The sequence below is a fragment of the Malus domestica genome, chromosome 01 (genome assembly GCF_042453785.1).
Source record: "Malus domestica chromosome 01, GDT2T_hap1".
Lineage (NCBI taxonomy): Eukaryota > Viridiplantae > Streptophyta > Magnoliopsida > Rosales > Rosaceae > Malus > Malus domestica.
The window spans coordinates 28,121,140-28,148,294 of NC_091661.1; the positions used below are offsets into that span (position 1 = coordinate 28,121,140).

At 36.6% G+C, this 27,155-nt stretch overlaps 5 protein-coding genes across 5 annotated transcripts; 2 read left to right on the forward strand and 3 right to left on the reverse strand.

Moving 5' to 3' along the window:
• LOC103440934 (pectinesterase inhibitor 4) lies at positions 1 to 534 on the forward strand. The gene has a single exon (XM_008379629.3). The coding sequence runs from the start codon at positions 1 to 3 to the stop codon at positions 532 to 534; it is 534 nt and encodes a 177-aa protein (XP_008377851.3).
• A 4,708-nt stretch (positions 535 to 5,242) lies between these two features.
• Positions 5,243 to 6,185, reverse strand: LOC103439474 (21 kDa protein). Its single transcript, XM_008378039.4, has one exon. It carries the CDS (start codon positions 6,082 to 6,084, stop codon positions 5,500 to 5,502), a length of 585 nt encoding a protein of 194 aa, XP_008376261.1. The 5' UTR covers positions 6,085 to 6,185; the 3' UTR covers positions 5,243 to 5,499.
• A 4,476-nt stretch (positions 6,186 to 10,661) lies between these two features.
• LOC108170467 (pentatricopeptide repeat-containing protein At4g25270, chloroplastic) lies at positions 10,662 to 12,630 on the reverse strand. Its single transcript, XM_017325455.3, has one exon. It carries the CDS (start codon positions 12,530 to 12,532, stop codon positions 10,970 to 10,972), a length of 1,563 nt encoding a protein of 520 aa, XP_017180944.1. The 5' UTR covers positions 12,533 to 12,630; the 3' UTR covers positions 10,662 to 10,969.
• A 73-nt stretch (positions 12,631 to 12,703) lies between these two features.
• On the reverse strand, positions 12,704 to 15,649 carry LOC103440925 (UMP-CMP kinase). The gene is made up of 9 exons (XM_017333770.3): positions 15,476 to 15,649; positions 15,310 to 15,369; positions 15,158 to 15,191; positions 14,951 to 15,068; positions 14,702 to 14,858; positions 13,884 to 13,964; positions 13,701 to 13,808; positions 13,369 to 13,433; positions 12,704 to 13,149 (listed from the first exon to the last, which is right to left on the reverse strand). The coding sequence occupies exons 1-9, from the start codon at positions 15,539 to 15,541 to the stop codon at positions 13,143 to 13,145; spliced, it is 696 nt and encodes a 231-aa protein (XP_017189259.1). The 5' UTR covers positions 15,542 to 15,649; the 3' UTR covers positions 12,704 to 13,142.
• A 6,268-nt stretch (positions 15,650 to 21,917) lies between these two features.
• LOC103439463 (protein ODORANT1-like) lies at positions 21,918 to 23,084 on the forward strand. The gene is given in 2 exon segments (NM_001328960.1): positions 21,918 to 22,206; positions 22,437 to 23,084. Coding segments are annotated over 2 exon segments (756 nt in total). The 5' UTR covers positions 21,918 to 21,943; the 3' UTR covers positions 22,930 to 23,084.
• Positions 23,085 to 27,155: the final 4,071 nt, after the last annotated feature.

Below are 27,155 nucleotides of genomic sequence, written 5' to 3' on the forward strand. Positions count from 1 at the left end.
ATGCAAACAACCGTGGCAACCTCCTCTTCCTCTCAAACCTACAAAACCTACGTCAAAACCGCCTGCAATTCAACCACATACCCACTCGTTTGCTACCAATCCCTTTCCTCGTACGCTTCCAAAGTCAAATCTAACCCTCGAAAGCTTTGCATCTATGCCCTCTCCGTGACCCTACAAGCATCGAAAAACGCCTCTTCTGTCGTGTCAAAACTGTCTAAGAGGGCAGGACTAACCCCAACGGAGAAAGGGATCATTAACGATTGCTTAGAAAGTATTAAGGAATCCATCGACGAGCTTAAAGATTCGTTGAGTTCAATGAAAAATTTGGGGGTCAAGGGTGCTGATATGCAAGCTCAGTTAGATGATATTAAGACTTGGGTCAGTGCCGTCATCACAGACGACGTTACTTGCACTGATGGATTCGATGGTCTGAAGGTAAGCACGGCGGTTAAGACCCCCATCAACAATAGCATTGTGTATGTTGCTAGGTTAGCTAGCAATGCTCTGTCGCTCATCGACAGCCTCATCTACTAGTGCAATTAATTAAAGCACCCTTGTAATTCCTTGACTCTATCTATTTTCTTTTTGGTATTTAACTTTATATTGCTGATAGTTTATAGATTGTTACAATTTCTGTTGTGGTTGTTTATGTAATTAAAAGCTGTTTGAAATGGTTTTGCTGTAATTTGCTGGAAGAGTGGTGTGTATAATACTATTATTATATGTAATATGTTAAGGGGGAGCTTTGAGAACTATAATTTTTTGAGCAACCAATAAGCTAAGCCGCACGTTGAAGATCCAATCTCATGACCCATAAGGCCATAATATCTCGATCGATAGAACGTTGATTTCCCCAGCTGCCTTATACATTTTGTTTCCGGTATACATACTTCCCATGCATGTGTATCACCAGAACAAAAAAAAAATGAACAGATTTAATTCCCATTCCAGCTCCCATGAGAGTTATAATGATGGTGAATCATACGATGGTGGCCAATGAGAGACTGAAATGCCTCTGTGACTCTTTCCAGTCTCCGAAAAAATAGACTGCTGTAACAACGCCACCATATAATATATTTTTAAAATGATTTTCACAATAAAGAATGGACGAAGATTCCAAGCATGCTTAATGTTTTGTTATAGTTTTAAGGAAAAGATTTTCATACATAATTTTTTAGCCTTTAATCAAATAAAACAAAGAAAAAAATATAAATAAACCAAAAAGTACACAAGAAGAATAAGAGCGCAAAAATCATTTCTCTATTTCAATTATGGATCGCTCGTCGTGCCAATTGTTACAATGAACGGATAGTTATTACTCAATTTTAATTTCCTAATTTTCCAATATTATATTAAAAGTCAAACATAACAAAGGAACACATGTTCGTTTTGTTTGGAGGTAGTTATGCTTATGGAAGATGGAGAACATGCACTAAGAAGGGTTTGAAAGCAAGACTTCTTTATTTTTACGTATATTTTGTTCTATAATGGTTTGTATTAGGCAGTTTTGGATTTTTTTTTTCTTCTGGTTATGTCAGAAAAATATTAAATAAGCAAATTTTAGTTTCTCTTGGAATTTCAACTAAGTAATGTATTGCTTCTTTTATTGTTTTTATTCTTAGGCATCCTCCTTTGTATAACTGGATTAAAGTGATACAGATGGGCTTGCTAAGGGTAGCCCAGGAACTGCGACCTGTGAGGTGGTCCTTTATGGTTCTGCGGTTTTTTTTTTTTTTTTTTGGTGTGGTTCCTCTAAGACTAAGAGTTGGGGTTTCATACTTCTTTCTATGCAGAGCTCATGCTTCATCTTTGTTGTGGAGTTGACCCATATGCAGGGTTGTGTAATTTGTAGCTCAAAAGTGACTCTTTCAGTTTGATCTCCTACTTTTCTTTTGTATTTTTTCTCCTTCTTGGCAGCTTTAGATTCGTTGAAAAAATTCTTCCCTTTTGCAAAACATGGTTTTCCTTGTCTCACATTTTTCAATAAGAAAATGAGGTTGCTGATAAATTAGCTAATTTAGGGTTAGATGCGAGTATGCATGTGATGATCTTGAAGGTTGGGGTGGAGCAAATCCCATCTAAAGTAGTTTGTTACGTTTAGTCCGTAGCTCGCTTAATTGGAAGAACAATTAAACAAAAGGCGCGCATGAATTATAATTATACACACAAACATAAGGTGTTGGGTTTCAAAGCATGCGTTCCGCGTTCGAAACTTTTTCCTCTTCTAAATTATTGTAATAGTTTTGAACCCTTCCTCCTCCCCTTAATAATAATAAAATTTAAAAATATATGAATAAAGCAGCTAGCTATATATACACATGTGATTACAAATGAATGTGATATTGATATCACATTTTTCTTTTAGTATTAATATTCTAAATTTTCACCAAAGTTTAGGTTTAATTATAAATCAATTAATAATATATATATATATATATATATATATATATGAAGGGTAATTTAATTATTTAATTGCAAGCACATGTAAGATTCTTTCTTTTACAAATGTGGTTCACACAATAAATTATCTCTTTTAGAGAAACTTCAGATTGATTATGCACTTCTCATTTTCCTTGTATTTGATTCACTTGTAATTTATTCGATCTAGAAATTTATATAAAAAAATGAAAAAAGTTACACGTGTAGAAATAATGAGTGCGGAAATCGTCACTAATGTGGACATATACCTTATTGTTCAGATGGAATTGAAAATTGATACAATCTACAATAATACAGGTATGGGAGTGATCACATGGAGAGAATATATGAGTAAGGTCATAATCTTAATTATTTCAAGTCCTTTCAACCTTGTGAAATTATTACTAATGGAGTTTAGAATCTGTTAAATGATTTTCGTGAAATTAATCAAAATCGTCTGCTTTCATCAGCGCTACTGCCCACCCATGCTTCCTGCTGCCTGGTGCCCGCAGAACATCATATTGGAAGTTTGGAACCATGAAGAGCCAAACATCATTAATACAATATTCATGAATTTTTTTTCACTCATTAATTTTGATAAACATTGTATGTAAACGTTAAAAATAAAAAATAAAAAAAATAAATATCAAATTCAATATTTGCGGTATTCAAAATTAAAATCTCATCATACTTATAAGCAAAAGAGTATCACAGGGCCATGGTTTAAGTAAATTTTTGTTTTCATTTGATTCCATTCAAACAGAAATATCTTACATGCCTGCAGTATGGCGTGGCAGTGTGGCCTGACTGAACAGTGTCGTGATAACTAACCGATAAGTGATGGGTGCCCATGCCATCGCGACTTGCGTCGATGCCTGGACGAATAGATTATAGACAAAGATTGTCTGCCCTTTGCTTCTGGTGCTTTTTTCATGTCTTTTTTTTTGTGTGATCACGATTGAATCATGTTAATATTTTATTTTATTTTTTATAGATATAATAAGACAAAAATAAATAGTAATATAAAATGTTAATGTGACTTAACCATGACCACACAAACAAAAAAGTACGGAAAAGACATCGAAAGTGGAGGGCAGACAATCCTTGTCCATATTACACGGCTTCGAGAAGCAAACTGTCTTTTAGGAAAAGACTAAAGTTCCATGAGAAGTTGTAGGGTAGCATCACACATAGATCCAATCCAAGAGTTAGTTTACCTGAATTTGTTTATTATTGTGAGGAGTCAAAGACTTGAACTAAATAACCCCTTTCCCTCATAGGAAGACGCTACAAAACAATTACAGACTGACAAATAATTTAAGGGAAAAAAAGGGTCCCTAAATCTTCATTGGTGGCTTCTCCCAATGCCATCGATATTATATAGTATGGAGTCAATTCGTGGGACAAATATTTGTGATTAAGTAGTTAGGTCATCTCCAACCGATCCGGCTAAAAAGTTATAGGGCTAAAAATAGTTCGAAATAATACGAAAATCGTCTTCAATCGAGGGTTAAGCCGAAGAGCTTGTGGGCCCCACCGAGCCAAAACCATATCCAGCCAACCTGATGAGCCCAGCCCACTTTTTTTTTTGAACGAATTTTTTTTTAATTCTAATTTTTTTCATACATCATTTCTCACATATTTTTCACAATTTCATATTGTCTTACCTTATTTTATTTTAATTCTTCACATTTTATTCTCTTCCAATAATTTTTCCTTTAATTTTTTTCAATAATTTTCAAATGGTCACCTCTTTCAATAATCTTCCAATCTGTCTGAAAATTTTATTTAAATATGAAAATTTTATTTAATTAACTATATTAATTCAACTAAAATAATAAATTATGTATGACCTATAGCCCTTTGACCCACTGGATTAGATGATTTTTTATCAATAGGCTATATTTAACCTATGGCCCTTTGACCCCCTCAATTGGAGATGATACAAAATATGATATGATACTATTTATTAAAATATAATTTCTTACGGAATTATAAAGTTAAACATAATCATTTGACCCTCCTTCGATTAAAAATTGTCGTATAGTCCATAGTCAGGTAGTCATCTTCTCGTTCACGTGGTCTTCATTCTCCTCTTCACAATCAAAGGCAAAACGAGAAACCTCGGCAGTCGCCGGTCGCCGCTCTCACCTGCCAGTGGTCTTACGCCCACTCACGTGCTCACGGCCACTGGCGAGTCGCCACAAACAACCCCACCGCCTCTCTCCCCCCACCACCGTCTGCACCGTTTAACATTTTCACACTTATCCTATTTCATTTATTTTCCTACCGACTCTCTACTCAGTCCTCATCCAAACATATATATTGTTAATTATTGCTTTTGCATAACCGCCATGACTCACGAGTAAAGGTATACAGGTACAAAATAAAAATAAAAATTAGTTGATATTTGGTACTAACAAATCCGTTTTATCCCTTCGATCAAGGATCTCTTTTGTCACTTAAAAACGTTATATTAAGCCGCTTCAGCTTTTTGACTTCTTTCCACCGTAAATTGCGCAAAAAGTTGATTTTAGTGTCTATCGGTCGGTAAAGAGACCGCAACTTTTCCTGATACCTGCTTTTATTTTAAATTTCAGCTATATCAAACTAGTACTAAGTTCAATTTATCCCTTCGATCAAGGATCTTATAGCTAACTTATTTAGAACAGGTTTAATTAAGGGACCTAGCTTCTTCCATTTTCTATACATTTCTACTTGTGCAGTCACGTTAACATTTTATATTACTATTATTTTTTATCTTATTATCTTTATAAAAAAAATCAATATAAAATATTAACGTGATATAACTGATCGCCCAAAATAAAAAAAAGTTAGAATGTATAGGAAGTAGGAGGGCAGGAAAGCCGGGTCCTTAATTAAGTTACAAAAGATAGACACCAAAGGTCCAAAACAGCAGCCTGCATAGCTTCAACATATGGAAGATCCAAAGCACTTGATCATATCTTACATATCTTTATATATATTATATATAACATACTGAATATACCAAACTATACATTAAAACTAAACAACATCAACAGTTCTTCCAAAAAGAAAAAACAAAAACGCAGTAGCTCATCAGTGATTGCCAGCAAACCGGTTGCACAAGGCGAGTGCGTTACTAGTGCACTGAGCAACATTAAGCACCTGAGCTCTAACGGAGGATTTGATCTTGCCGTTCAAGGCCTTCCCGGAGAACCCATCAAGACACGTATTATCATCGGTCAAAGCGGCACTGACCCAAGTCTCCACATTGCTCATGTGCCACAAGAAATCCTGACCCTTGGATTTCCCCATGTTCTTCAGTTCCGTCACCGACTTGCTCATCCTGTCCACGCTGTCCCCCATCTCCTCCAAGCAGTCCTTGATGGCTCCGTACTCTCTGGATTTTAGTCCCTTAAACTTGGCCAACTTGGTCACGAATGTTTTGGCGCTCTTTGCTTTCGTTAGGCTGACGGACAAGGCGGCCTGGGCCAGCTGGCGGGGGCTTTGCTGGATAGAGTTGGCGTAGGAAGAGAGGGATTGGATGCAGACTTGTGGGTAGGTGGTTGCCCTGCATGAGGTTTCGATGAAGTTTGTAGTAGTTGTGGTGGATGCAGATTTGGCTGTGCCAACAAGGTAGAAGATGGGAAGAAGAAGCAAGAAAACTGAGGCTCTAGCCATTGAAGGAAAGTTGGGAATTTGGAGTGGGATTGGACTTGGAAAAGGTTGAGACTTGAGAATGCGAAATGATAGTGAAAGGATTGCGTATTTATAGAGACGTGACACTATTTTTTTTTTACACTATGTTTCATCTTATACACATTGCTCTTTATTTTAGTTTTTTTATTTGTTTAGTCTAAAGATCATAAACAATAAAGTGTGACATGAAATAACATAAATGTACGGAAATTATTCGTTTACATATAAAATGTATAATTAGTCGGAAAAATCATTACTTTATGTTAAGTTGTACTAATTAATTGACACCGTGTGTAACAATCTGCGTACTAGATTCATTCTTCCTAGTTTTATTTCTTTGATATCTCGAGATGTGGAAAAGGCAAGGATAACAGATAAGGGTGTAAATAAAGGGCTTCTGATTTTTATATATATCTTTGTCAACTTCGTGGAAACTTAGGCACATGACCAATCGTATTTTTCAAACATATGTATAAATTACCTAATGTTTTGTCGACCAACGTGACATAGTTTCTATTTTTTACGGGTACAAATCCAGTAAGCTTTGTAGGTTAAGTGGGATCCACATATTATCTAGAGGCTGCGAGTTGATTGAGGCCAAATCTTGAAAGAAAATTAATGTCCCACACCATGTGATACGCAAAATCTAAACAAGAAAACGTGATTGGGGCATAGATTATAGAAGGGATCTTCTCCAGATCCCTTCCATCAAATTCACACAATCAATCAATCAGGATCCTTGAAATTTAATCAAACAGTTACAAACAGAAAACTCTTTTAAAAGTTATAATAACTTTAGTTGTTAAATTAAATTTCAAGAGCCCGAATTAACTGATTTGATAGATTTGGTGGAAGATATCTGAAGAGAATCCCTTTCCATAGATTATTTGCACTTCCTTGAATTATGCAGCAGGACTTAGGGAATGCATGCTAAGCGGCAACTATTTGGGTTCCGGTTTTACCTATTTCAAAGTCATCAATGGAAATATAACAAACTAACAAACTAACTTCAAAGAAAAATTAAAAACAAATACATAAACAAACAAAAAAATAAAACCGATGAAAACCAACGACCTTTTGGTAAAGTGATAATTTTCTTCATTAAACGGTATTAGGTAATTCGACTCTGCATAATTGTGATTAAGAATACAACATATATCTTCCATACAATTGATATATTTAGTTGTGATGTAACTTTATTATGATGTGTTAACCCGTTGTAATATCTTTTTGACGGCCCTATCGTTCATACGAACAAAGAAGTTATAAATGGGAAAGCAAGCTATGTGAAATGAGAGGCCAATAGAACAAAGGCAGAAGAAGGGCAAAAAGTGACCAAAACCCTAACAAATTAGGGAAAGAAACAAGAAAGCAATGTAAAACGAGATGTGAAACCCACGGTTATAATTGAAGGCAGTCTAAAGTAATGTGAAGGGAACATATGTACCTACCTAACTGCATGCATGGTATGAGTTTTTTCTTGTGTTTTTACCCGATAATTAATTTCATCAACGACCAAGAGAAAGAGAAAGGTTGCAACCCCTTTTGCTCCAGTCCCTTGCCGACCTATTAATTTGTTAAGTCACATAATATCAGAAGGCCAGAAACTAAGATTTACTCGTTGTTAAGTGGCTTGTGATATTTGTTAACTTTTAAATTTTGATACTGTTTTTATAAAATTAGTTCTTATGTTAGTGTTTTTATGTTAGATTATAAAATTAATTAATCTGAAATTATTTCCCTAATTATTGCATGTGTTAGTTCATGCCTGCATGAAGCAACGCAGAGATTAATGGAAAATGCTGCTGAATAAGTTAACTGTGCTTGTTCCTACCACTGCAAAATATCCCCACCAAACTGCATTATAGGCAAAACAATATGAGTCATGTGATTGTGACCAACAAATGAGCTATGAAGTAAATAATTCAAGCACTAGATTATGTCAATTTGCAGTCGACATGCCCCTATCAAGGTTCTGGCTGGCTGAAAAAATGGGCATTGTTGTGAAAAAATGGGCAACTGTAACTCTCAGTGAAATCGAAAAACGAAGTAGTTACACTTAGTAAAGGGTATTAAGCATGTAATGCAGATTTATTTGTAATAATGATTTAACCCGAATAAGGAGAGATTATGAGCTATTTCTATTTTGTATATTCTCGTGTGTATCTCTCTAACATTACATAATAAGAAAATTAAACACAAAAAGATATATAATCAATTACGAGACAGATATTATTTCCAAAATAAGATTGACACTTTCGCTTTGTTACTTTTGTACATCTAAAAAACATAGGTTGGTCCATATCATAATCAATAGAGTTCTTGCCATGTTTAATGAGCAATTATTGGATTAACAACGTAACCACAGCCGTTATGATTATACCAATGAAACGAGAGTGTCTTAAACTAATCATGTATTAACGAGGATCAATGATTAGTTGGGACGTAGGGATATTTCCGAATCATACTACTATTACCAAAAGTTAAGACCTTTTTGGATGATAGAGGCCGAAAGCAAAGAATGGTACAAGGCTATCTGGAAGCATCTGTCGAAAAATAATGGAGTAGTACTAGCCAACTAGGCCAAGTTTGATCCTTAAGATTGAGGAGGACTTCCTCTTTAAGGTGTTTTGTTAATGATTTACGAAATTTTGTGTTTAAGATTGGAATCGTTCATATAATAAATCACTCTGCATATTTAAGAGGAATTCCTTGTCTTTTCAGGAGTCAAGTTATTAATTCCTTGAGAGCAATTCCACTCCTAAAGACTTTGCGCCAGCACCCAGCTCATTTATCCACTCAAGTGAACAGTAATAGACTCCAGTAAATAGTAATAGGCCAAAGCATCTCCACCCCTAAAACCAAATAGCCTAGTCAATTTTATTAAAATATTATTAATTTTTATTATAAAATAATAATTTAATTTTTAACAAATGCATCTCCGCTCCCCTCCCCTGTCTCTGCCTCAGAAGCTCCCCTACTGCTCCCCTCCAATGTGCAGAAGAAAGAAACCCATTAACAAGATGAAGGGATATAAGAAGAACACAGTGGAAGGGATCTCTCTCTCTCTCTCTCTCTCTCTGAACCTCAGCCTCAAGGAGGGCGTCGAAGGCCCCCAAACCCCCATCCCCGCCGCCCTTTGCTCCGCCTGCAAATTGGCCTTCTTCAACCTCATCCTCAAGGAGCTCTGCACCAAGATCTCTCTGCAACGCGTTGATCGTGCGGGAGGTTGATGGCCCGACTGACGTCAAATGACCCGGCATATGTGTAACATCCCACATTACCCAAGGGAGTGATCCTTAAATGTATATTCTCATCCCTACCTAGCACGAGGCCTTTTGGGAGCTCACTGGCTTCGGGTTCCCACATCGCCCAGAAGAGTGATCCTTAAATGTATATTCTCATCCCTACCTAGCACGAGGCCTTTTGGGAGCTCATTGGTTTCGGGTTCCGTCGGAATTCCGAAGTTAAGCGAGAAAGTGTCCAGAGCACTCCCATGATGGGTGACCCACTGGGAAGTTGCTCGTGAGTTCTCAGAAACAAAACCGTGAGGGCGTGGTCAGGGCCCAAAGCGGACAAGATCGTGCTACGGTGGTGGAGCGGGCTCGGGAAGTGATCCGCCTCCAGTCGGGATGTGACAATGGTGTATCAGAGCCTAACCCTGGCCGTGGTGTGCCGACGAGGACGTCGGGCCCCTAAGGGGGGTGGATTGTAACATCTCACATCGCCTAGGGGAATGATCCTTAAATGTATATTCTCATCCCTACCTAGCATGAGGCCTTTTGGGAGCTCACTGGCTTCGGGTTCCGTCGGAACTCCGAAGTTCAACGAGAAGGTGGCCAGAGCACTTCCATGATGGGTGACCCACTGGGAAGTTGCTCGTGAGTTCCCAGAAACAAAACCATGAGGGCGTGATCGGGGCCCAAAGCGGACAATATCGTGTTACGGTGGTGGAGTGGGCCCAGGAAGTGGTCCGCCCCGGCGGGGATGTGACAATATGGGTCTATAGATTTTAGGCCGGTCTCTTGCCTGGCTTGGGTTGGGTGCCAGTCAAAATGCTAGGCTGGAGTGGATAGCCTGGGTACTGGGCTGGTTTTTTGGCTGGGTGATGGCCTATCAGTTCCCTGGTGGAACTGCTCTGACATATTGCATGGTAGAAGGGACTTAGGTTTGGGAGCTTAAGAACTGAATAATAATAGGGTTTTAAAGTATTGATCATCTATCCATAATAAGCAGTTTTGATCAATCTATGTTTAACACTAGAGACTTTGAAAGCAATATAAAACAATTTTATTCATAAGCGCTTTTACTAAAAGCTCTTTTATTAAAAACACGTCAAACCAAATATTAATAAAAACCTAGGTGTTTCTTGAAAGCACTACATGCTTCTTCAACGTGCTTACAACTCATAAAGAGCTTTAGTTTTTTAGTCAAATCTTATCGAAAATACTTTTAATTATCCAAAAAATTTGGTCATTCGAAAAATAACTTCAAAGTCATGCATCGTATCGTTCTAACAGAACAAATAACAATTGCTCAAACATTAGAGAAATTTCAAGTGAAGTGAAAAAGAATTGAATGCTTTTATTTTTCTCTTATGTTCGACGTGTACAAGTATTAGATATGAGTTGGGTTAGGAACATCCAGCTATGGCTGAACTGAACAGAACAATATTCTTAGTCAGATTTCTTCAGAAGCTTTTTGCAATTGCATGTGTCTTCTCTGTCACAACGAAGACACGGAAAAGATGAACAGCTAGGGTTTCATGGCTTCGAGCAACCGACCTTCACTTGTCTGCCAATCCTTCAGTTTTGTATCAATGTTGAACCAGAAGGACCAAAAGTCACAAGATTTTAATTTTGTGGGTCTATGAGTCCAATCCTCTCTCCATCATCATCAATCTCACTCTCTCCACATCCTCCAACCTACCCACATTGCCATAAATCATCATCAAAAGCTCGAAATTATACTCGTTATCCGGCTCCAGATCGAAAAGCTTCTCTGCAGCAACCTCCCCGATATCAACATTGCTATGAAGGTAGCAAGCATACAGCAGTGCACCCCACACCGTCGGACCAGCCTCAAACTCCATTCCATCCGTTATGATCCCGTAAGCTTCTTTGATCCGACCTGACCTTCCGTAAAGATTCACCATGCAAGCATAATGCTCCATAATTGGACTAATTCTGTATCTATTTTTCATGACAGAATATAGTCTCTGACCGTCCTTGACCAGACCTAAATTGGCGCAAGCCGATAAGATTGACACAAATGTGATACTGTCTGGCAAAGCACCGTCCTTCTCCATCTGATCAAAATACAGCAAGGCTTCCCGGCTTTTAGAATGAGCTGAAATGATTGTATTCCATGTTACAACATCCCTCTCCGGCATATGACTAAACAACCATCGCGCTCGATTCAACTCGTGGTGTTTGGAATATGCAGCAATCAAGGCATTGGCAATGGACAAGTTCCACTCAACTCCCATCCTAATTACCCATCCGTGTATTTGAACTACAAGCTGTAATGATTGAACCGCAGCGAGGATTGTGGATATAGAAACAGAATCGGGCTGGTAACCTTCATCAAACATTTGGCGAAAGATGTCCAGCGCCTGCAGCAAAACCCCATGGCGCATATAACTAGTGAGCATTGTGTTCCAAGAAACCTTGTCCCGACTGGAAATCTTATCGAACACTTTCCGAGCCTTCACAATATCGCCACATTTGGCATACATGTCCACCAGTGCATTAAGCACAAACCTATCATTCAATAAACCCGAACGCACAACATGCCGATGCACAGCCTCACCAATCTGAATGAACCCAATTCCCCCACAAGCTTTCAAAACTCGAGGGAACGTGAACCGGTCAGGTTCAACTCCCTCTTCCTCCATTTGAAAGTACAGCGCCATAGCATCCTCGTACAAACCCAATTCAGCATACCCCGAGATAAGCGCATTCCATGCAAAAGCAGAAGCGTCCCTCTTAGGCATTTCATCAAACACCTTGTGCGCCTCCTCCATACGCCCACTTGCAGCATAAAGTCTAAGAAGCTTCGACGAGAGGCCTACATTTCGACGCAAAAGGCTTCTGGGAATGAGCTTATGAACCCGGTGGCAATACTTCATTGCTTCTAGCTGGTAGCATATTTCCAAAAGGGAAGCAAAGGTTTGCGTGTCGACATTTACGCCTTTGTCGACGGATGCTTCCAGGTCCTTGACGACGGCGTCGAGGGCTTGGAGCTTGGTCTGGGCGGAGGGTTTATGGTAAATAATGAGGGGGGTTGGGGTTGATTTGGGGAAGGAGAGGGAATTGGTGTTTTGGTTTTGGTGAAGCTGTTTTTGCTTCTTGTTCTTCTTGCTTTTGGAAGAAGTGCAGACGCTCAGTTTTGCTGTGTGGAAACTTAGCGGTTGAAATGTGGTCACCATTTTTTGAAACTAACAAATTGTTTGAAAAATTTCTAGTTAAAGGGCCTATAAACTACCTGTCGTGTACACTACTCTGACCAACTGGATGGACAACACCAAATATTTACATAATTAAAAAAAAATCTTGACAAAACAATATAAATTATTTACATGCCGAGTACACTGCTCTGATTGACTGAGTTAACTCACGTATGCAACATAATTTAAAGTATTGTTTTACATTGAAATAACCCATTCAAGGTTTTAGCTTTCTCTAGTACAACAAAATTATAGTCTGTTCCTGTACAACAGTACATGCATCTTAAATATCAGATTAGATCTTGGATTAACGGTAACCAGATCAGATTGACCTCAGTTATACATTTTTCACTTGCAGCATAGTTTTCCTTCCAGCTTAAGAGGGGTAAATGCAACCATCAAAGTGACACATTCGGGGTAGATAAAATTAACCCGGTTGATCAGTAATCGATTTAGATTTCGCCACGCTTCTTTTAGTAGAAACTTTTACTCCTCAAGACGCTTCTGGACAGCAGACTAATCTCCGGTGATCTTTGCCAGAGAGACGAAAGCACGAAAATCTTACAAGCCCTGCTATCTTTTACTCGAGCGTTCATTTGCTGCAGAAAGAAAAACAAGTTACTGATTCATTGGCCCTTCAGACCAAAAGAAAAAAAGACAAGGTGGCCTTAAAAATGGGCACAGACTAGCTTCTGGGACAAAATTAAATTCTTTTAGGCTGTTTTTTAACGTTTTCATGTCGTATAAAACAGAACAGCAGCTCGATTATTAATGACAATGAACATTGAAAACCAGATATGGGGAATAACAGAATGTACCTCAGTGCAGCAAAAATTGGCCGAACTTTTTCAAATATGTCATCCACCGTTCCCACAGCATTGATCTGCACACATGGATTTATCAATTTATACTTCAAGCAATATATAAGTTAGACCCAAATCAAGATGGTACGCAACAAATTAATAAGAAAGACACAAAGAAGAAGCAATGAACAATTAAGTTTATGTGTGTTAACACCAGATGAAAGGGAAATTATAAGAGATCAGTTTTGCATCCTAGAAAACTTCATACAGACACACAAGGAGCTCGAAGTATCAAATGCCACTAACTTAAAAAGGATGTTTATACAAACCCTGAACGTGCCATTTACCTTGTGAAGTTTTCCTGTCATTGAATAGTGATTGATAACGGGCCAATTTAATTCATCAAATATTTCAAGACGTTTTTTTATTGTGTCAATGTTATCATCAACTCGGCCCTGCAATAAACATCATACATTAGATAAATACATGCACATAATCCAACCATATAGAAAATCACAACACATAAGCACCTGATTACGATTTAGCACTCGCTTCACCATCTCCCGTTCAGGGCAGTCAAAGAAAAGCACAACATTTGGTTCTCTGCCAATCTGCAAGTTTGATGAAGCTACGAATGAGGACTAATTTGGTCGAAAAGTTAAATGCTGCGGTAGCTGTCTCAGTTATATTCATGATATGATCTATTGAGCTTTCTCACTATAAAGTTAATCCTTGCAGCAAGGTCAAACAAGATTTGAATTTTCTGAAGCATTAAACAGAGGCAACATTCCATATTGGCTCGCAAGCAAGGTCTAAAATATCGATGATATCGGAAATATCGGTAGTCCAAAAAACACGAAAATTTCGATGGAAATATCGGGATATTATCGATATCGATAAAAATTGAATAAAAACCACGGAAATTGTAAGAAAAACTTGAAAATTTTTATTGAAACTTTGCAGAATGTTTATTTAGTCAATTATCTATTAGTTTATCACAAAAAATTGTAAGGAAATGCATTGCATGATGGATTTAACTGATTTAAGTTGATTATATAGTGAGCTAGCAAACATTGTGAGTGTAGAAAATATGTAATAATTAATGAAAGAAGTTTAAACACACCATAATCATTTATATATAATGAATTAGTACAATATTTTACACTTTATACATTACATGGTAAGATACATGAGTGAGTTAGTACCACATAGAGTTCCTATCAAGGTCTAAAATATCGATGATATCGGAAATATCGGTAGTTCAAAAACACGGAAATTTCAATGAAAATATCAAGATAATATCGATATTTTAGACCTTGCTCGCAAGAATAGAAGGAAGGAAACTCACAATTTGTTCAAATGCCTCGCGGTTCTCCTCACTTCGAGGGAAGCCATCAATGAGAAACTTATCATTGTCACTTGATTCCATCTCCTTTCGAATGAGTTGGACTGTCACTTGAGAGGGAACAATTTTTCCTTCCCTAATTGTGCTAAGAATCACCGAGCTGAAATTGCAGTTGCAAACTCAATTGAACTATACCACCAAATGCATCAAGTAGCTAACCCTGAACAAACAAGGAGAACGAAGAATTATTACCCGTATGCGCTATTGGAAGCTATTTCCCTCCTCAACAGATCCCCTGCGCTGATATGAGTGAACCCAAATTCCTCGACTATCTTCGCACACTGAGTACCTTTTCCACTACCAGGACCACCTGAGATTCAGATTACCACATAATTACAATCACCACAGCTTTCCGAAAAATGAATCAAAATCCATAACATAAGCATCCCAAAATCTCACCTAGCACAAAGGTTATAAACGGTGCAACCTTTGACTGCATCAAACAACATAATCAAATCAAATCAAACATGATAAAAAAAAGTGCATCTTTCTTACATTATAAGATATCATTCAACAATTCATAACCTGGGTTAAATCTACAATTTCCTTACCGGCGTTGGAACCTGGGATTCCGAGGAAAACGATTCCCAAATCTTGAACGTACATGCTTCCTGCGGTCAGCCATCAATTACATTTCATCAGGAAACGAATAAAAATATCGTAAATTGGTGATTGCGATTGAATGCGAGCTGAGGGAGAGTGTAGAGTTGCATGTACCTGGCTAAGTTTTGAGGGTTTCGAGCGAGAAACCAGAGGAGAAAGTGAAGCCACGCGCCTCCACATGTCTCTGTAGCGTTGAGCTGCTCCGATTGGTTTAGCTTTTTGGTTGCCGTTTTTTACTGAGGCATTACGTCGAACAGGTAGATTGCTTGATTGCCTCCTTGGTGGGGTCCACCGTACGAGATATTTTTTTTAATGTGATCAGTATACGGAGTGGTTGTCATTATACAAATTATGAAATATGTATGTTAAAATGTTAATAACTTAAAATGTAAAATTTTCCACCACTTCCATAAAAACATATGATGTGATGTACCATCTACGTTCCGTCGCAAAAAAAAAATTTCTCCCACCGCACGTTGGTCCGTCAATCCACCAATCCGGGTGGGGGTGCAGTGCACCGCATGTTTATGGGCTGTTAGAACTTCAACCCACCAAGTTCATTTCAGGTTTCAGTTGGGCTCGAAGATAAATGGCTAAGCCCAAAACCTCAACTGAAAAGGACATGTCTTAAAATGTGTTGTTAACCCACTAACTAAACAAGTTATCATGGTCGTCATCATCATCACTAAGCACTCTTTTTACGGGAATATAACAACGTCCTCACTTGGACATTCTCGATTCTCTTTCTTATTCTGTAATGTTGTTTGATGACCATGACTGTCTACTTTTCTACATCACTTTATACTGATTGACTATTGCAAAAACTCAATTACGTCAGAAATCGTTTAACTATTCGATTAATATTATGAATTTTTTAGTATTTACGTGAGAATCATGATTTTTCTATTTATTGGATAACCGTTAAGTCAATTAATGAGAACTCCTCTATTCCGTGGACGTAGCCAATATGGGTGAACCACGTACATCTTGTGTTTGCTTTCCTATCTCTATCCATTTATATACTTATCCACACTAATGACCGGAGCAATCTAACGAAGATCACAAAAAGTGACCGTTTTCGCTACCTAGGATCTATCTTGCAAGAGAACGGAGACTTAGATGAAGATCTCAACCATAGAATACAAGCTGGATGGATGAAGTGTAAGAGTGCATCCGGCGTGTTGTGTGACCGTCGTAGGCCACTGAAGCTCAAGGGAAAATTTTATAGGACGTCAATAAGGCCGCGATGTTGTATGGCACAGAATGTTGGGCGGTGAAGCATCAACACGTACACAAAATGGGTGTAGCGGAGATGAGGATGCTTCGTGGGATATATGGGCACACGAGAAAGGATAAGATTGGGAATGAGGATATCCGAGGTAAAGTAGGAGTAGCCAAAATTGAAGGAAATATGAGAGAAAATCGGTTCCGGTGGTTTGGACATGTGCAAAGAAGGCCTACTGACGCTCCGGTTCGAAAATGTGACTACGGGACAGAGGTTCAGGGCCGAAGGGGTAGAGGAAGACCTAGGAAAACTTTGGAAGAGACCCTAGGAAAAGACTTGAGTACTTGGATCTAACGGAGGACATGACACAAAACCGAGCGCAATGGCGTTCTAAGATTCATATAGCCGACCCCACTTAGTGGGAAAAGGCTTTGTTGTTGTTGTTGTTGTTGATTGGATAACCGTTAAGTGACCAACATATTCTGGATTTAGTTAATTTTTTTGAATGCTAACTTTGAAATAGACGATACAAAAATGTACTCCCTTTTCAAGATGAGAAAAGGTAAAACAAGAAGATTGTTATCATTGTTCCTCTTTGTAAGAGCTAAGTTCACACACGTCAACTGATTCTGACCATTAATCGCGTGAGATTCACAAAATATTAATGGTTAAAATCAATCAATCGCTCATGCGTGCAAACTAATTCTCATCGTTCACGATATTATAAATAACCAGATAATCGCACATGCACAAAATTCACATATCAATTGCCTTGTTCTAATACTGTCCATCAAAACCAACCTCCAGTCAAACAAATCAAACGTTAACAAAGTCAAAAACACTCGACAACGATTTGGTAATTGGGATCTTATGATTTGATTTGTGAGTTAAGATAAGGATGGCTTTGGTTAATGGTGGGTTTAACGTTTTGCACACGAGGATGTGATTGTCTGTGCCCTTTTAGGCTTTTTTGAAAGAAAATTGTGGACCGCCCGGCCGAAGAAAAACGGGATGTTTGCTGCCAAAACACTCAAAGTTTATGTATATTGTGAGAGCAAACAACTCCAACACACCCCCCCCCCCCCACCACAACCCACCAACATGTTTGAAAAACTTAAACACCACACCTACACCGGTTGAATTGATTGGACAAATGTCAAACTACTGGGAGAAAGTTTTGGAAGTTTAATTGTATTTAATTTTTGACTTAATGACTAGGGATTACCTCACGCATTACATCATTAATTTGGATAATGATATCATGGGTTTATCATAAAAACAAGAACTCATTTTCCCTTGTTTATAGTTTTACTGTTTGTTGATCTTAACAATAACAAAGTGCTTTGATGCAAAAGTTGTGTGTTCAAATGCTCGTTGTTTGTGTAGAGTTTATAGTTAAGTTGCTTAAAAGCATTTATTCATTTTCTCTAATATTGCATGTAGTGTAAAAATTGTACTACTCAATGTTTGGTTCCAAGTAATAAAAGTAGTAACAAATTTTCTACTTTCACACGTCATTAATCGGCAAGAAAATTTATTTCCTAGTTTTTAATTCTTTTGTTGTACAATAGTTTATCAAGGTTATAGTAGTATGCATGTGATTCAATATCCTAGGTAAATAAGGTGGTGGGTTTCCACTCATTCGTAGTAGCAGAGTCGATGCGGCGGCATTAGCATTCCTTGACCCCAATAAGTTTGTGAGTATACCCTTTTGAAAAAAATATTTGATCCCTAGCTATACCACCAGCAGATGAAATAAATAAGGATCTTTAATATATATTATTTCAACAGGCACAAAACTAAAAAGAAAAATTGAACACACTAACTTGTCTTTGTCAATTCCAAGTTTCTCCGTTGTTCAAGTTCAATCAGGCGCTTCCACCGCAATTGATTGTACTATTCCAGGAATCTCAAATATCCAATCTTCAATAATTGTTCTTATCTTAAATTATTGTGGTTTTTAGGCTTTCACTCAATTCCAATTTTGAACGGAGGAAAGGAAGAAATCATACGGCGGCAACAGAACTTAGAATTTGATGGTCTGAGTGCCATCGTCTCCATTTACAATATTGGGCATGAAAAAAGGTTCTTGAATGTAGTATAATTTAGTCAAACTTAGATATTTTTTGGTGCATATGGTCATTTCAAGATTCTTTATTCCAAATTTCACTTGTTAATTCCATAATTCATAATTATATATTAGTTAATTCGAAAATCCATTGGATTTATATAATTATATGTAGTAATTGGAAAATGGCTTTGTATGGTTTCTGATCATTCGATTAGATGGTATAAATATTTGTCTCTATGAGAATATATATATGATAACGAACTGAAGACTGAAAGTGCCGAATTAGGTTTTTTTTTTTTTTTTTTTGTTGCGACTGCTTCAATTGAAAGAGCTTTTTCGTTGATGAATATTTGAAGATCCACATCGTAATAGGATGAGAGTTCAATAGTTGAATGATAGTTTGGTTATATACATTGAGAAATATGTATTTGATTATACTGATAATGATGTTGTAATACGACGTTTTCAAAATATGAGAACACATTGTGGACAATTATAAATAAAGTATGATTGATTTTTTAAAGTTATTTTTTTACCTGGTCAATCATTGTAATTTCTGGCACTGCCACTACTCATACGTCCCGGAACTCTCTATTTTCCTAAATTATTGTAATAGTTTTGAAGCTTCCTTCTCCCCCTCCCCATCCCCCTCTCCTCCCCTCCCCTTAACAATAATAAAATATAAAAAAATTAAAAATTATAGAAGTTTTACTTTCTACTTAAAAAATGACTTCTCTTTAATTTATCCGCAAGAGAAACACGATCATATCACAAAGATTGTGAAGCATGCATTACACATTTTTTTAAGGTTAGATCAAAGAGTAGTGGGGCTGACGATAAAGGTGATGCAGTGCTTAAGTAAGAGTGAGATCAGGGAGAGTGCAAAGGTGGAGCTTATTGTTTGGTTTCTGCATTTGGAATGGAAGAGCCCAGAACCGATATGGACAGTGGAATAAAATCAAAAGGAAATACATAGATCAATTACAGGTCCCATGCACTTTCTGCTTCCCCTCTGCTCACTCTTATTATTCCCTTTCAGCAAGCAAGTGCGATCAAGCGTCACTAGAATTAACTAATCCTAGTAAGTGTTCATATGTATTTTAGGGTTAAGTAAGAATAATTACCCAATTTTTTAGAGTGATTCTAAAATTAGTTCCAATCTTTTAAAACGTTTTAAAAGTTAGACATTCGTTATGTTGCAGACACTAAATGATGATTTTACTAGTATTAAGTGATGATGTTACTAGCATTAAATGATTAGGTAAACAAATACTAAAGTTGGTCTCTACTAGTTGTTGTTTTTGGAGCTATAATTCCTCAAATTGATTCCTTTTAGGCAAGTTAAGCCATAAATTTGCTTAGCTAAACTGCGTCAATCTGAAAGATTCGAAGCTCCATAGATGACTTGAGAGTAAAACCCCGCTTTAATAATTGTCCTCATCACCACTTAACATTAGTGAACCTTATAAATGTTTACTTTTCAAAACGTATTTATTTAGAATGTTATAAAAGGTTAGGACCAATTTGGAATCACCACTAAAAATTGGGTAGTTATCTAGACTTCATCCTATTTTTAATTTGGGGTGTGATATCCACACACCCTTTTTTACTTCTCTCACACCTTTTTGGTTTTCGGCCGTCGGATCGGATGAATTAAAGAAGATCAACGGACAGAAATTAACAAGGGGTGTGTGAGAATTATTAATTTAAATGATAGAGAGAGTAATTCGAACTTGAGTGCAGCTGGAAGAGTAAACGGTTTTAGCTAGCGTGACTAAGCCTAAATATGCTGAGTGATTATATATTTTATACAATTACAACATAATCTTTGGACTAATTAGGTAAATTAGGCATGCAATTACAAAGTCATTTTCTTGTCATGAACTTATCCTCACAACGCAACTAGAATGATACCTTGGTAAGGACCTTTTTGTTGGGCTATGCATGCGCCACTGGGTCCAAAGTTTCACATATTAAATATGTTTATCTATATATTCATAAAGAGATAGATTCGTGTCCCTGCTTTTTTTACACAAGTTTTGTGGAGCCCATTTCACAATATATTTCAACTATTCGAACCATTTATCTTTTAAAACATCATTCATAGATCATTCTTCCAAAAAATTAGACAAATCCAAAACCATTAAGACATTATTTGTAGTGAAGAAAATAGACGAATACGGTCCTACAAATAAACCCTAAACCTTAATCCAGCATCATTTGGTTTCAGATTTGAGTGATTTTTAGTAGATATGATCTTTGAGGGAAGATCTAAAGCATAGACCGTTTGGATCGAAATACATTACAGAGTAGGTCCTATAAAAACTTATGTCAAAAACTGTGTAAAAAAAATAGTACCGCTAATCCGCCCCATTCATAAATTTATATGAAAAATACAGTATATATATATATATATTTTCCGGTTATGTAAGAGAATCACAGGACTTTCTTTCTATGCTCTTATTACAGTCTTATGTGACGGTGCATGCTCACGAAAAGTGTGGATAACACTCCCTTTATGCAATATTTTTACATATTGAAAATGCTTCTTTTTTGGTTGATGATGGCAAGAGGTAAAAAAGTAGGTTGGTAGTATATGCATTTCTTCAAAACCAAAAGTAGGGAAATATGTCAAACATGAAAGTACAGACATGACCACCGACCGTGCTTGAAATAAAAAAAAACTGTGAATTTTTCTATGGGTTGGTAAAAGTTTTATTTTCCTATGTCTTTATGTGAGGATGGAACTGTATCAATTTTGCTATAATAGAGTAGGTTAATTTCCTCCAAATATGTGTGAAATTCGTCAAAATTAGCACTAAATTTTGTTCGCCTAAATACTTGCATTAGGGTGGAGTTTGTCCACCGCAGTTTCATCTTCGTTATGCAAAAGAATCTTGTATATAACTAAGAATATATTCCTATATATTTTACTTGTCAAGAGTACATTCTCAGTTACAAAGTAAAATCTCTCTTACTTCAAACTCGATTGGTGTTACAAGAATTAGGGTTTTCCAATTGGTACCTCGATAAATATAAAAATATTTGCCAAAAAAATTAAATTCGTGGTAACTATCAATTTTAATTTGTATGGTAACTATCAATTTTAATTTGTAGGCCAATATTTAGTTGTGGCGTACACGCATGTACGTCAAGCGTGAGGCAAGTACATTTTTTGTTTTTTAATTTTTCCTAAAAGCATGGCAGCACTACTCACTAGTATATAAAGGTGGGTGGAGCGGGGCTTTGGCTTAGGAAGTTGCCAAGTGACTAAAAGCACAAAGTGATGGGCAGGCAACCTTGTTGCGACAAGCTTGGAGTGAAGAAAGGGCCATGGACTGCCGAGGAGGACAAGAAATTGGTGAATTTTCTCCTCACACATGGCCAATGTTGTTGGCGGGCCGTCCCCAAGCTTGCCGGCCTCCGCCGCTGCGGCAAGAGCTGCCGCCTCCGGTGGATTAATTACCTCCGCCCCGACTTGAAAAGAGGCCTCCTTAATGATGCTGAAGAACAACTTGTTATTGACCTGCACGCCCGCCTTGGCAATAGGTTTTGCTCTCTTTCTAAGTTTGTACTTTAATGAGCATGCGCATTCAACTGCTCATGGGTGAATTTCTTTCTAAACTTTTTTTTTTCAAACACGACGATATACTAAACTACTTTAATCTCCAGGAAGTACTAGAACTTGACTTTCAGAGACCATGGATAATGCTATGGGTAACTAGTCTGATCTACATCTTCTTTCTAAACTTACCAGGAAGAACTGTGATTTTGTGTAGGTGGTCGAAAATTGCAGCAAGATTGCCGGGAAGAACTGACAATGAGATCAAGAATCACTGGAACACGCACATCAAGAAGAAGCTTGTCAAGATGGGGATTGATCCAATTACTCATGAGCCTCTCCACAAACAAGTCACCACCCTACAAGAAATGCCTTGTGAAGCAAGTAATCAACCTGCAAACTCAGACATGAGTATTCAGCAGATGAATACAAACATCCCAGAACATGGAATCAGCACCAACAGTGACGGTAACTCTACAAGTGAAAATTCCCCAAGCAATGACTCAGAGCCAGCTGAGCCAAACCCTAATTACAGTGAGGAAGAAGACCCGTTGGTGAGTTTCATATTATCCGATACATTTCTTGAGGATTTAACATGGGATTTTTCGACCTCGTCAGAATACAGCTCAGCTGATAATCCAACGGAGGAGAATAGCTTAGCATGGTTCATGGACTGTAATGATTTTGGAGTTGAAGATTTCGAGCTTTGATTGTATGGAAGAGAAGTGATTTTCACACATCATTTTTCTTCTTATGCACATTATGTTGATTTTCAACCTTCTGATTGAACAGATCTAGGGTGAAAGAAAGAAAAAATTAAACATGTGTGCAGAAAAAGAAAATAGACGTACGAAAATCATTTCCATTTGTATGAATTAATAACAAGTGGACATATTCTCTGTACATAGCCAAAGTAACAAAAAAGTGACTCCTTGTGATGGAGACCGATCTGTTTATTATTCTATATGATAAATGATGAGGCAAGGGAAACGAAGAAAATCAACAATTTGTTTAAGAAATTAGGTTATCATTGATCGTAATCATTTGTTTATTCCCACTAACACTAATTCAAAAGTTTCACTCAAAAAAATAACACTAATTCAAAAGTGTGGAGGACTTTGAACACATTACCAATTCCATCCAAAATATGGGTAGTTTGGTAGGGTGTCCATTTGCTGCCAAGCCATTAACTTTTTATGGTTTGTACTTTGTAGTATGACAAATTTACAAATTCACATGACCACAAAAGCTACCAAAAAATAAATCAAAATGACATGATTGGCCGAGGGACATACGGTCTCCGTTTGGTAGATAGTCACAAATTCAACTTACACGAATGCTAAGATGATATGTATTTGTATTTTGTTAAGTTGTGACATATTGCTAACCTAAAGAAAAACAAAACTGAAATGATTTATATATCACATTTTAGTACAATTAGTATTGTTTTTCAAATAAAAATGTAAGGAGAGAAGGTGAAGTGTGACACACCCTGACTTCGGATATCCACTTGAACTTCGAATTGAGTAGTGCTGGCCGACACCATGAAGGTGACGAAACCATAAAATGTAGTGATGTGGAAAATGTGAATAAATTTAAACCTGAAGTGCCTAAATGTAAGAGTGCGGATGTGAGCGGGAATGAACTCATTTAACACATGATGTTAGAGCATAAGTAAAGTACATTAAAGATAAAAGAGGAATTATACCGTCAGTAGTATTCCCACAACAACAGTTTGCCAGAAATCCTCGTTGACACGAAAACAAAGCCACTAAAACTTGGAGGGGCGAAAAATAAGGGTGAGTGGGCCTAAAAATAAAGTTTTATAAAAACCTTTTTTCAAACATTATAACCCCTCGCCGTAAAACAAGTATAATTTCCAAAATATACATACTACGTATAGTATAAAAATATTTACCGTAGTCTGCAATATCTGAAGAATTCAATATGTCACAAAATTCGTAAATAGGCATATAACTTCTAGTAATCACTATATCTCGCAAAAATAAACATATCACCTTGAGTGCTCATCGACATATGCTGACACACAAGTTCATGCAAAGGTATTCTAACATGAACAGGACTGGGTGTAATAATGATTTACGCTCTAGTACTATAATCACGTGAAGACTGGTGTTATGGTATCACATACGAGTCCTAATTGCCTATAGCAATTTAGGACAGGATTGGCACCTACAATGGATCCAAAGTGAGAGTACGGTGCGATGTGAACATACACGTGAAAGACTGACCCTGACCCGTGCGAGTACTAACACCCGTGTAGCAACGATGAACAGATAACGTAAATAAAATCATACAGTGGTAAATTGATAATTCACGTCACCATGATACTATTCATAGCCATAAATAATTAAGGCATCAATAATAATACACATACATGTGCATCTCGTAGGACGTAGCATAACTTCATAATTTCTATCAATGCGCTAAATCTTATGAACATCACGCTAATCTAGGCGTATTGTAAAAACACTTTTTATGAAATGTATAAATGGAAACTAAGAATTATATATATATCATATAAAAGAAAATACCCACTCACAGATACTTGTAAGGTTGATGTTGTTCGAACTAGGAAAGCTGAAGTCTCTAATAGTGATCTCACCTAAACATAATATTAGAACCCATTAGTAAAACTCCACTAAGATAATTAAATTTGAAAAAACGGAGTGCGGATTTGAAATCAGGGCGTCGAAATACGCTAAGGAGAATCCCTAACAAATTTTGTAAAAAATCAACAAAAAAGTCAACGGTTGACCCTAAAAAGTCAACTATAACGTCCCGATGGTCAACTACATTAAAACTTTAGAATTTCACTAAATGGATGCCAAAAATGAACTTAGGGCGTCAAAATTAGTCTAGGAGGGGTTTTTGAGAAAATTATGAAAAAATCAATTAATGATCAACAGTTAACTTTACCAGAATGTTCTAAAAATATATTCTCCTTCAATCTCTAAGTGGATCCGGGTATGGTCTCGCTTATCCAGCCCGGATCAACCAGACCCGCGAATCCGGGTCCGATCTCGCAAATCCCCTTCAATCTCTAAGGAATATTCTGTGACTATCATTTTTTTATTCCCACTAGCCCTAATTCAAAAGTTTCATTAAAAAAAAACACTAATTCAAGTTTCATTAAAAAAAAGAACACTAATTCAAAAGTGTGGAGGACTTTTGAACACATCACCCAATTCCATCCAAAATGTGGGTAGTTTGGTAGGGTGTCCATTTGCTGCAAAGCCATTAACTTTTTGTGGTTTGTACTTTGTAGTATGATAAATTTACAAATTGACATGCGACATGCTCACAAACGCTACAAAAAAAATAAATCAAAATGACATGATTGGCCGAGGGACATATGGTCTCTGTTTGGTCGATAGTCACAAATTCGACTTACGTGAATGCTAAGATGATATATATCTGTATTTTGTTGAGCTGTGACATATTATTAACAGACAGAAAAACAAAACTAAAATGATTTATATATCACTTTTTAGTACAATTGGTATTGTTTTTCATGTAAAAATGTAAGCAGGGAAAGTGAAGTGAATCATGGTTATCCAAAGAATATATCGTACCCTACCCATTTTATATTGGCACCGAGTTGCATAAATAACAATTACATAACACTAGAATAGAATCAAGCATTTGGTGTCAAATGGCTGGAAAAATTTTAAGGACTCGTTTGGAGGTATTTTTAAAATGCTGAAAATATCTTTAGTGTAAATGTTTTCAAAATCAATCCTTAGTAAAAATCCAAATTATTAATGACAAAACACTTGAAGTATTTGAAGCAAACTCGAAAATATTTTTAAAAAAAAAAAATTTCTTATAAAAGCGTTTTTATTTAAAAAATATTTTCAAACGAGCCCTAATTTGCAAACGAAAGTATATTCTCGCAATAATATTTATCTCATCACAATGTGAGAATATATGTCCTAATTACACCGAGAAATCCCCTCGATGGTGGGGAATTCCAAAATAAAGCTCTGATTTCTTTATAATAAAAGTAAAGGTTTGTTTTTTTATGGTAAATTATAAGAAACTTTAACAAAAAACTTATGTTACTGTTCACTTTAACGAATAATTATATTTTTACTCTAAAAAATAAATCTTGGTACTATTCACTTACAACACATTTTTGTTATTTTCATTAAAACTCAAGATTTTTAAACATTTTTTATTAGTTTTCCTTAAATAATATGGTGAGTAATATTCCACTCTCAACATTTTTGTTTTTTTGTTTTTTTGTTTTGGGCCAATTGATAGGCATTTTTTTTTGTTCAAAGCCAATTGATAGGCATGGAACACAAAATATTCTTCGTTTTTAACTCTTCTGTCGACTAATTATATGTTAATTTAGAACTACATAACGTTATTTTTAAGAATAAAACAAACAAAAACAGTACTACATAAAAGAAGAGGATCGACCCCTCAAATGGTAGGTATCATAAAAGTATGATTGTATAAGAGTGCGTTTGGACCCGATTTTACACCATCGGTCTGAATAATCGAGGTCGTTGAGTGAGCATGGTTCTTAACCGTCGGATGAAAAAATAGAGATATTTTTGCTAAAGGATAATATTATGGATTTTATTATAATAATTATCTTCTTGGCATCTTCTTAAACCAAATAAATAGAATGTGATTTATATCTCAAATAAAGCAATACAATTCGAATTGATTTGAGATGTCTGACGGCATTTGGAAGCTTAAAATGAATTTGATCAGAATGCATGCACGACAATAAAGATGATGGCTTTTGGTGACAATGTGAGAATGAGATGAGAAACCTAGGTAGGGTAGGTTTTTAATGCATGGTGATGGTGTTGTCCGATTGAATACAAGACCATAAGAATTGATGATGGGATTAGGCCATATAGTCTGCATGCCGTGTGTACTGGGCTAACTATATATA

Bases quoted from the DNA above. Each gene is read 5' to 3' on its own strand.
- LOC103440925 (XM_017333770.3), bottom strand. From the start codon at position 15,541: ATGTGGAGGCGCGTGGCTTCACTTTCTCCTCTGGTTTCTCGCTCGAAA. The intron at 15,370-15,475 runs GTACATGCAACT...GGCTGACCGCAG, and splicing joins AACCCTCAAAACTTAGCCAG to GAAGCATGTACGTTCAAGAT. The intron at 15,069-15,157 runs GTGAGATTTTGG...TCTGAATCTCAG, and splicing joins GTTTATAACCTTTGTGCTAG to GTGGTCCTGGTAGTGGAAAA.
- LOC108170467 (XM_017325455.3), bottom strand. From the start codon at position 12,532: ATGGTGACCACATTTCAACCGCTAAGTTTCCACACAGCAAAACTGAGC.
- LOC103439474 (XM_008378039.4), bottom strand. From the start codon at position 6,084: ATGGCTAGAGCCTCAGTTTTCTTGCTTCTTCTTCCCATCTTCTACCTT.
- LOC103440934 (XM_008379629.3), top strand. From the start codon at position 1: ATGCAAACAACCGTGGCAACCTCCTCTTCCTCTCAAACCTACAAAACC.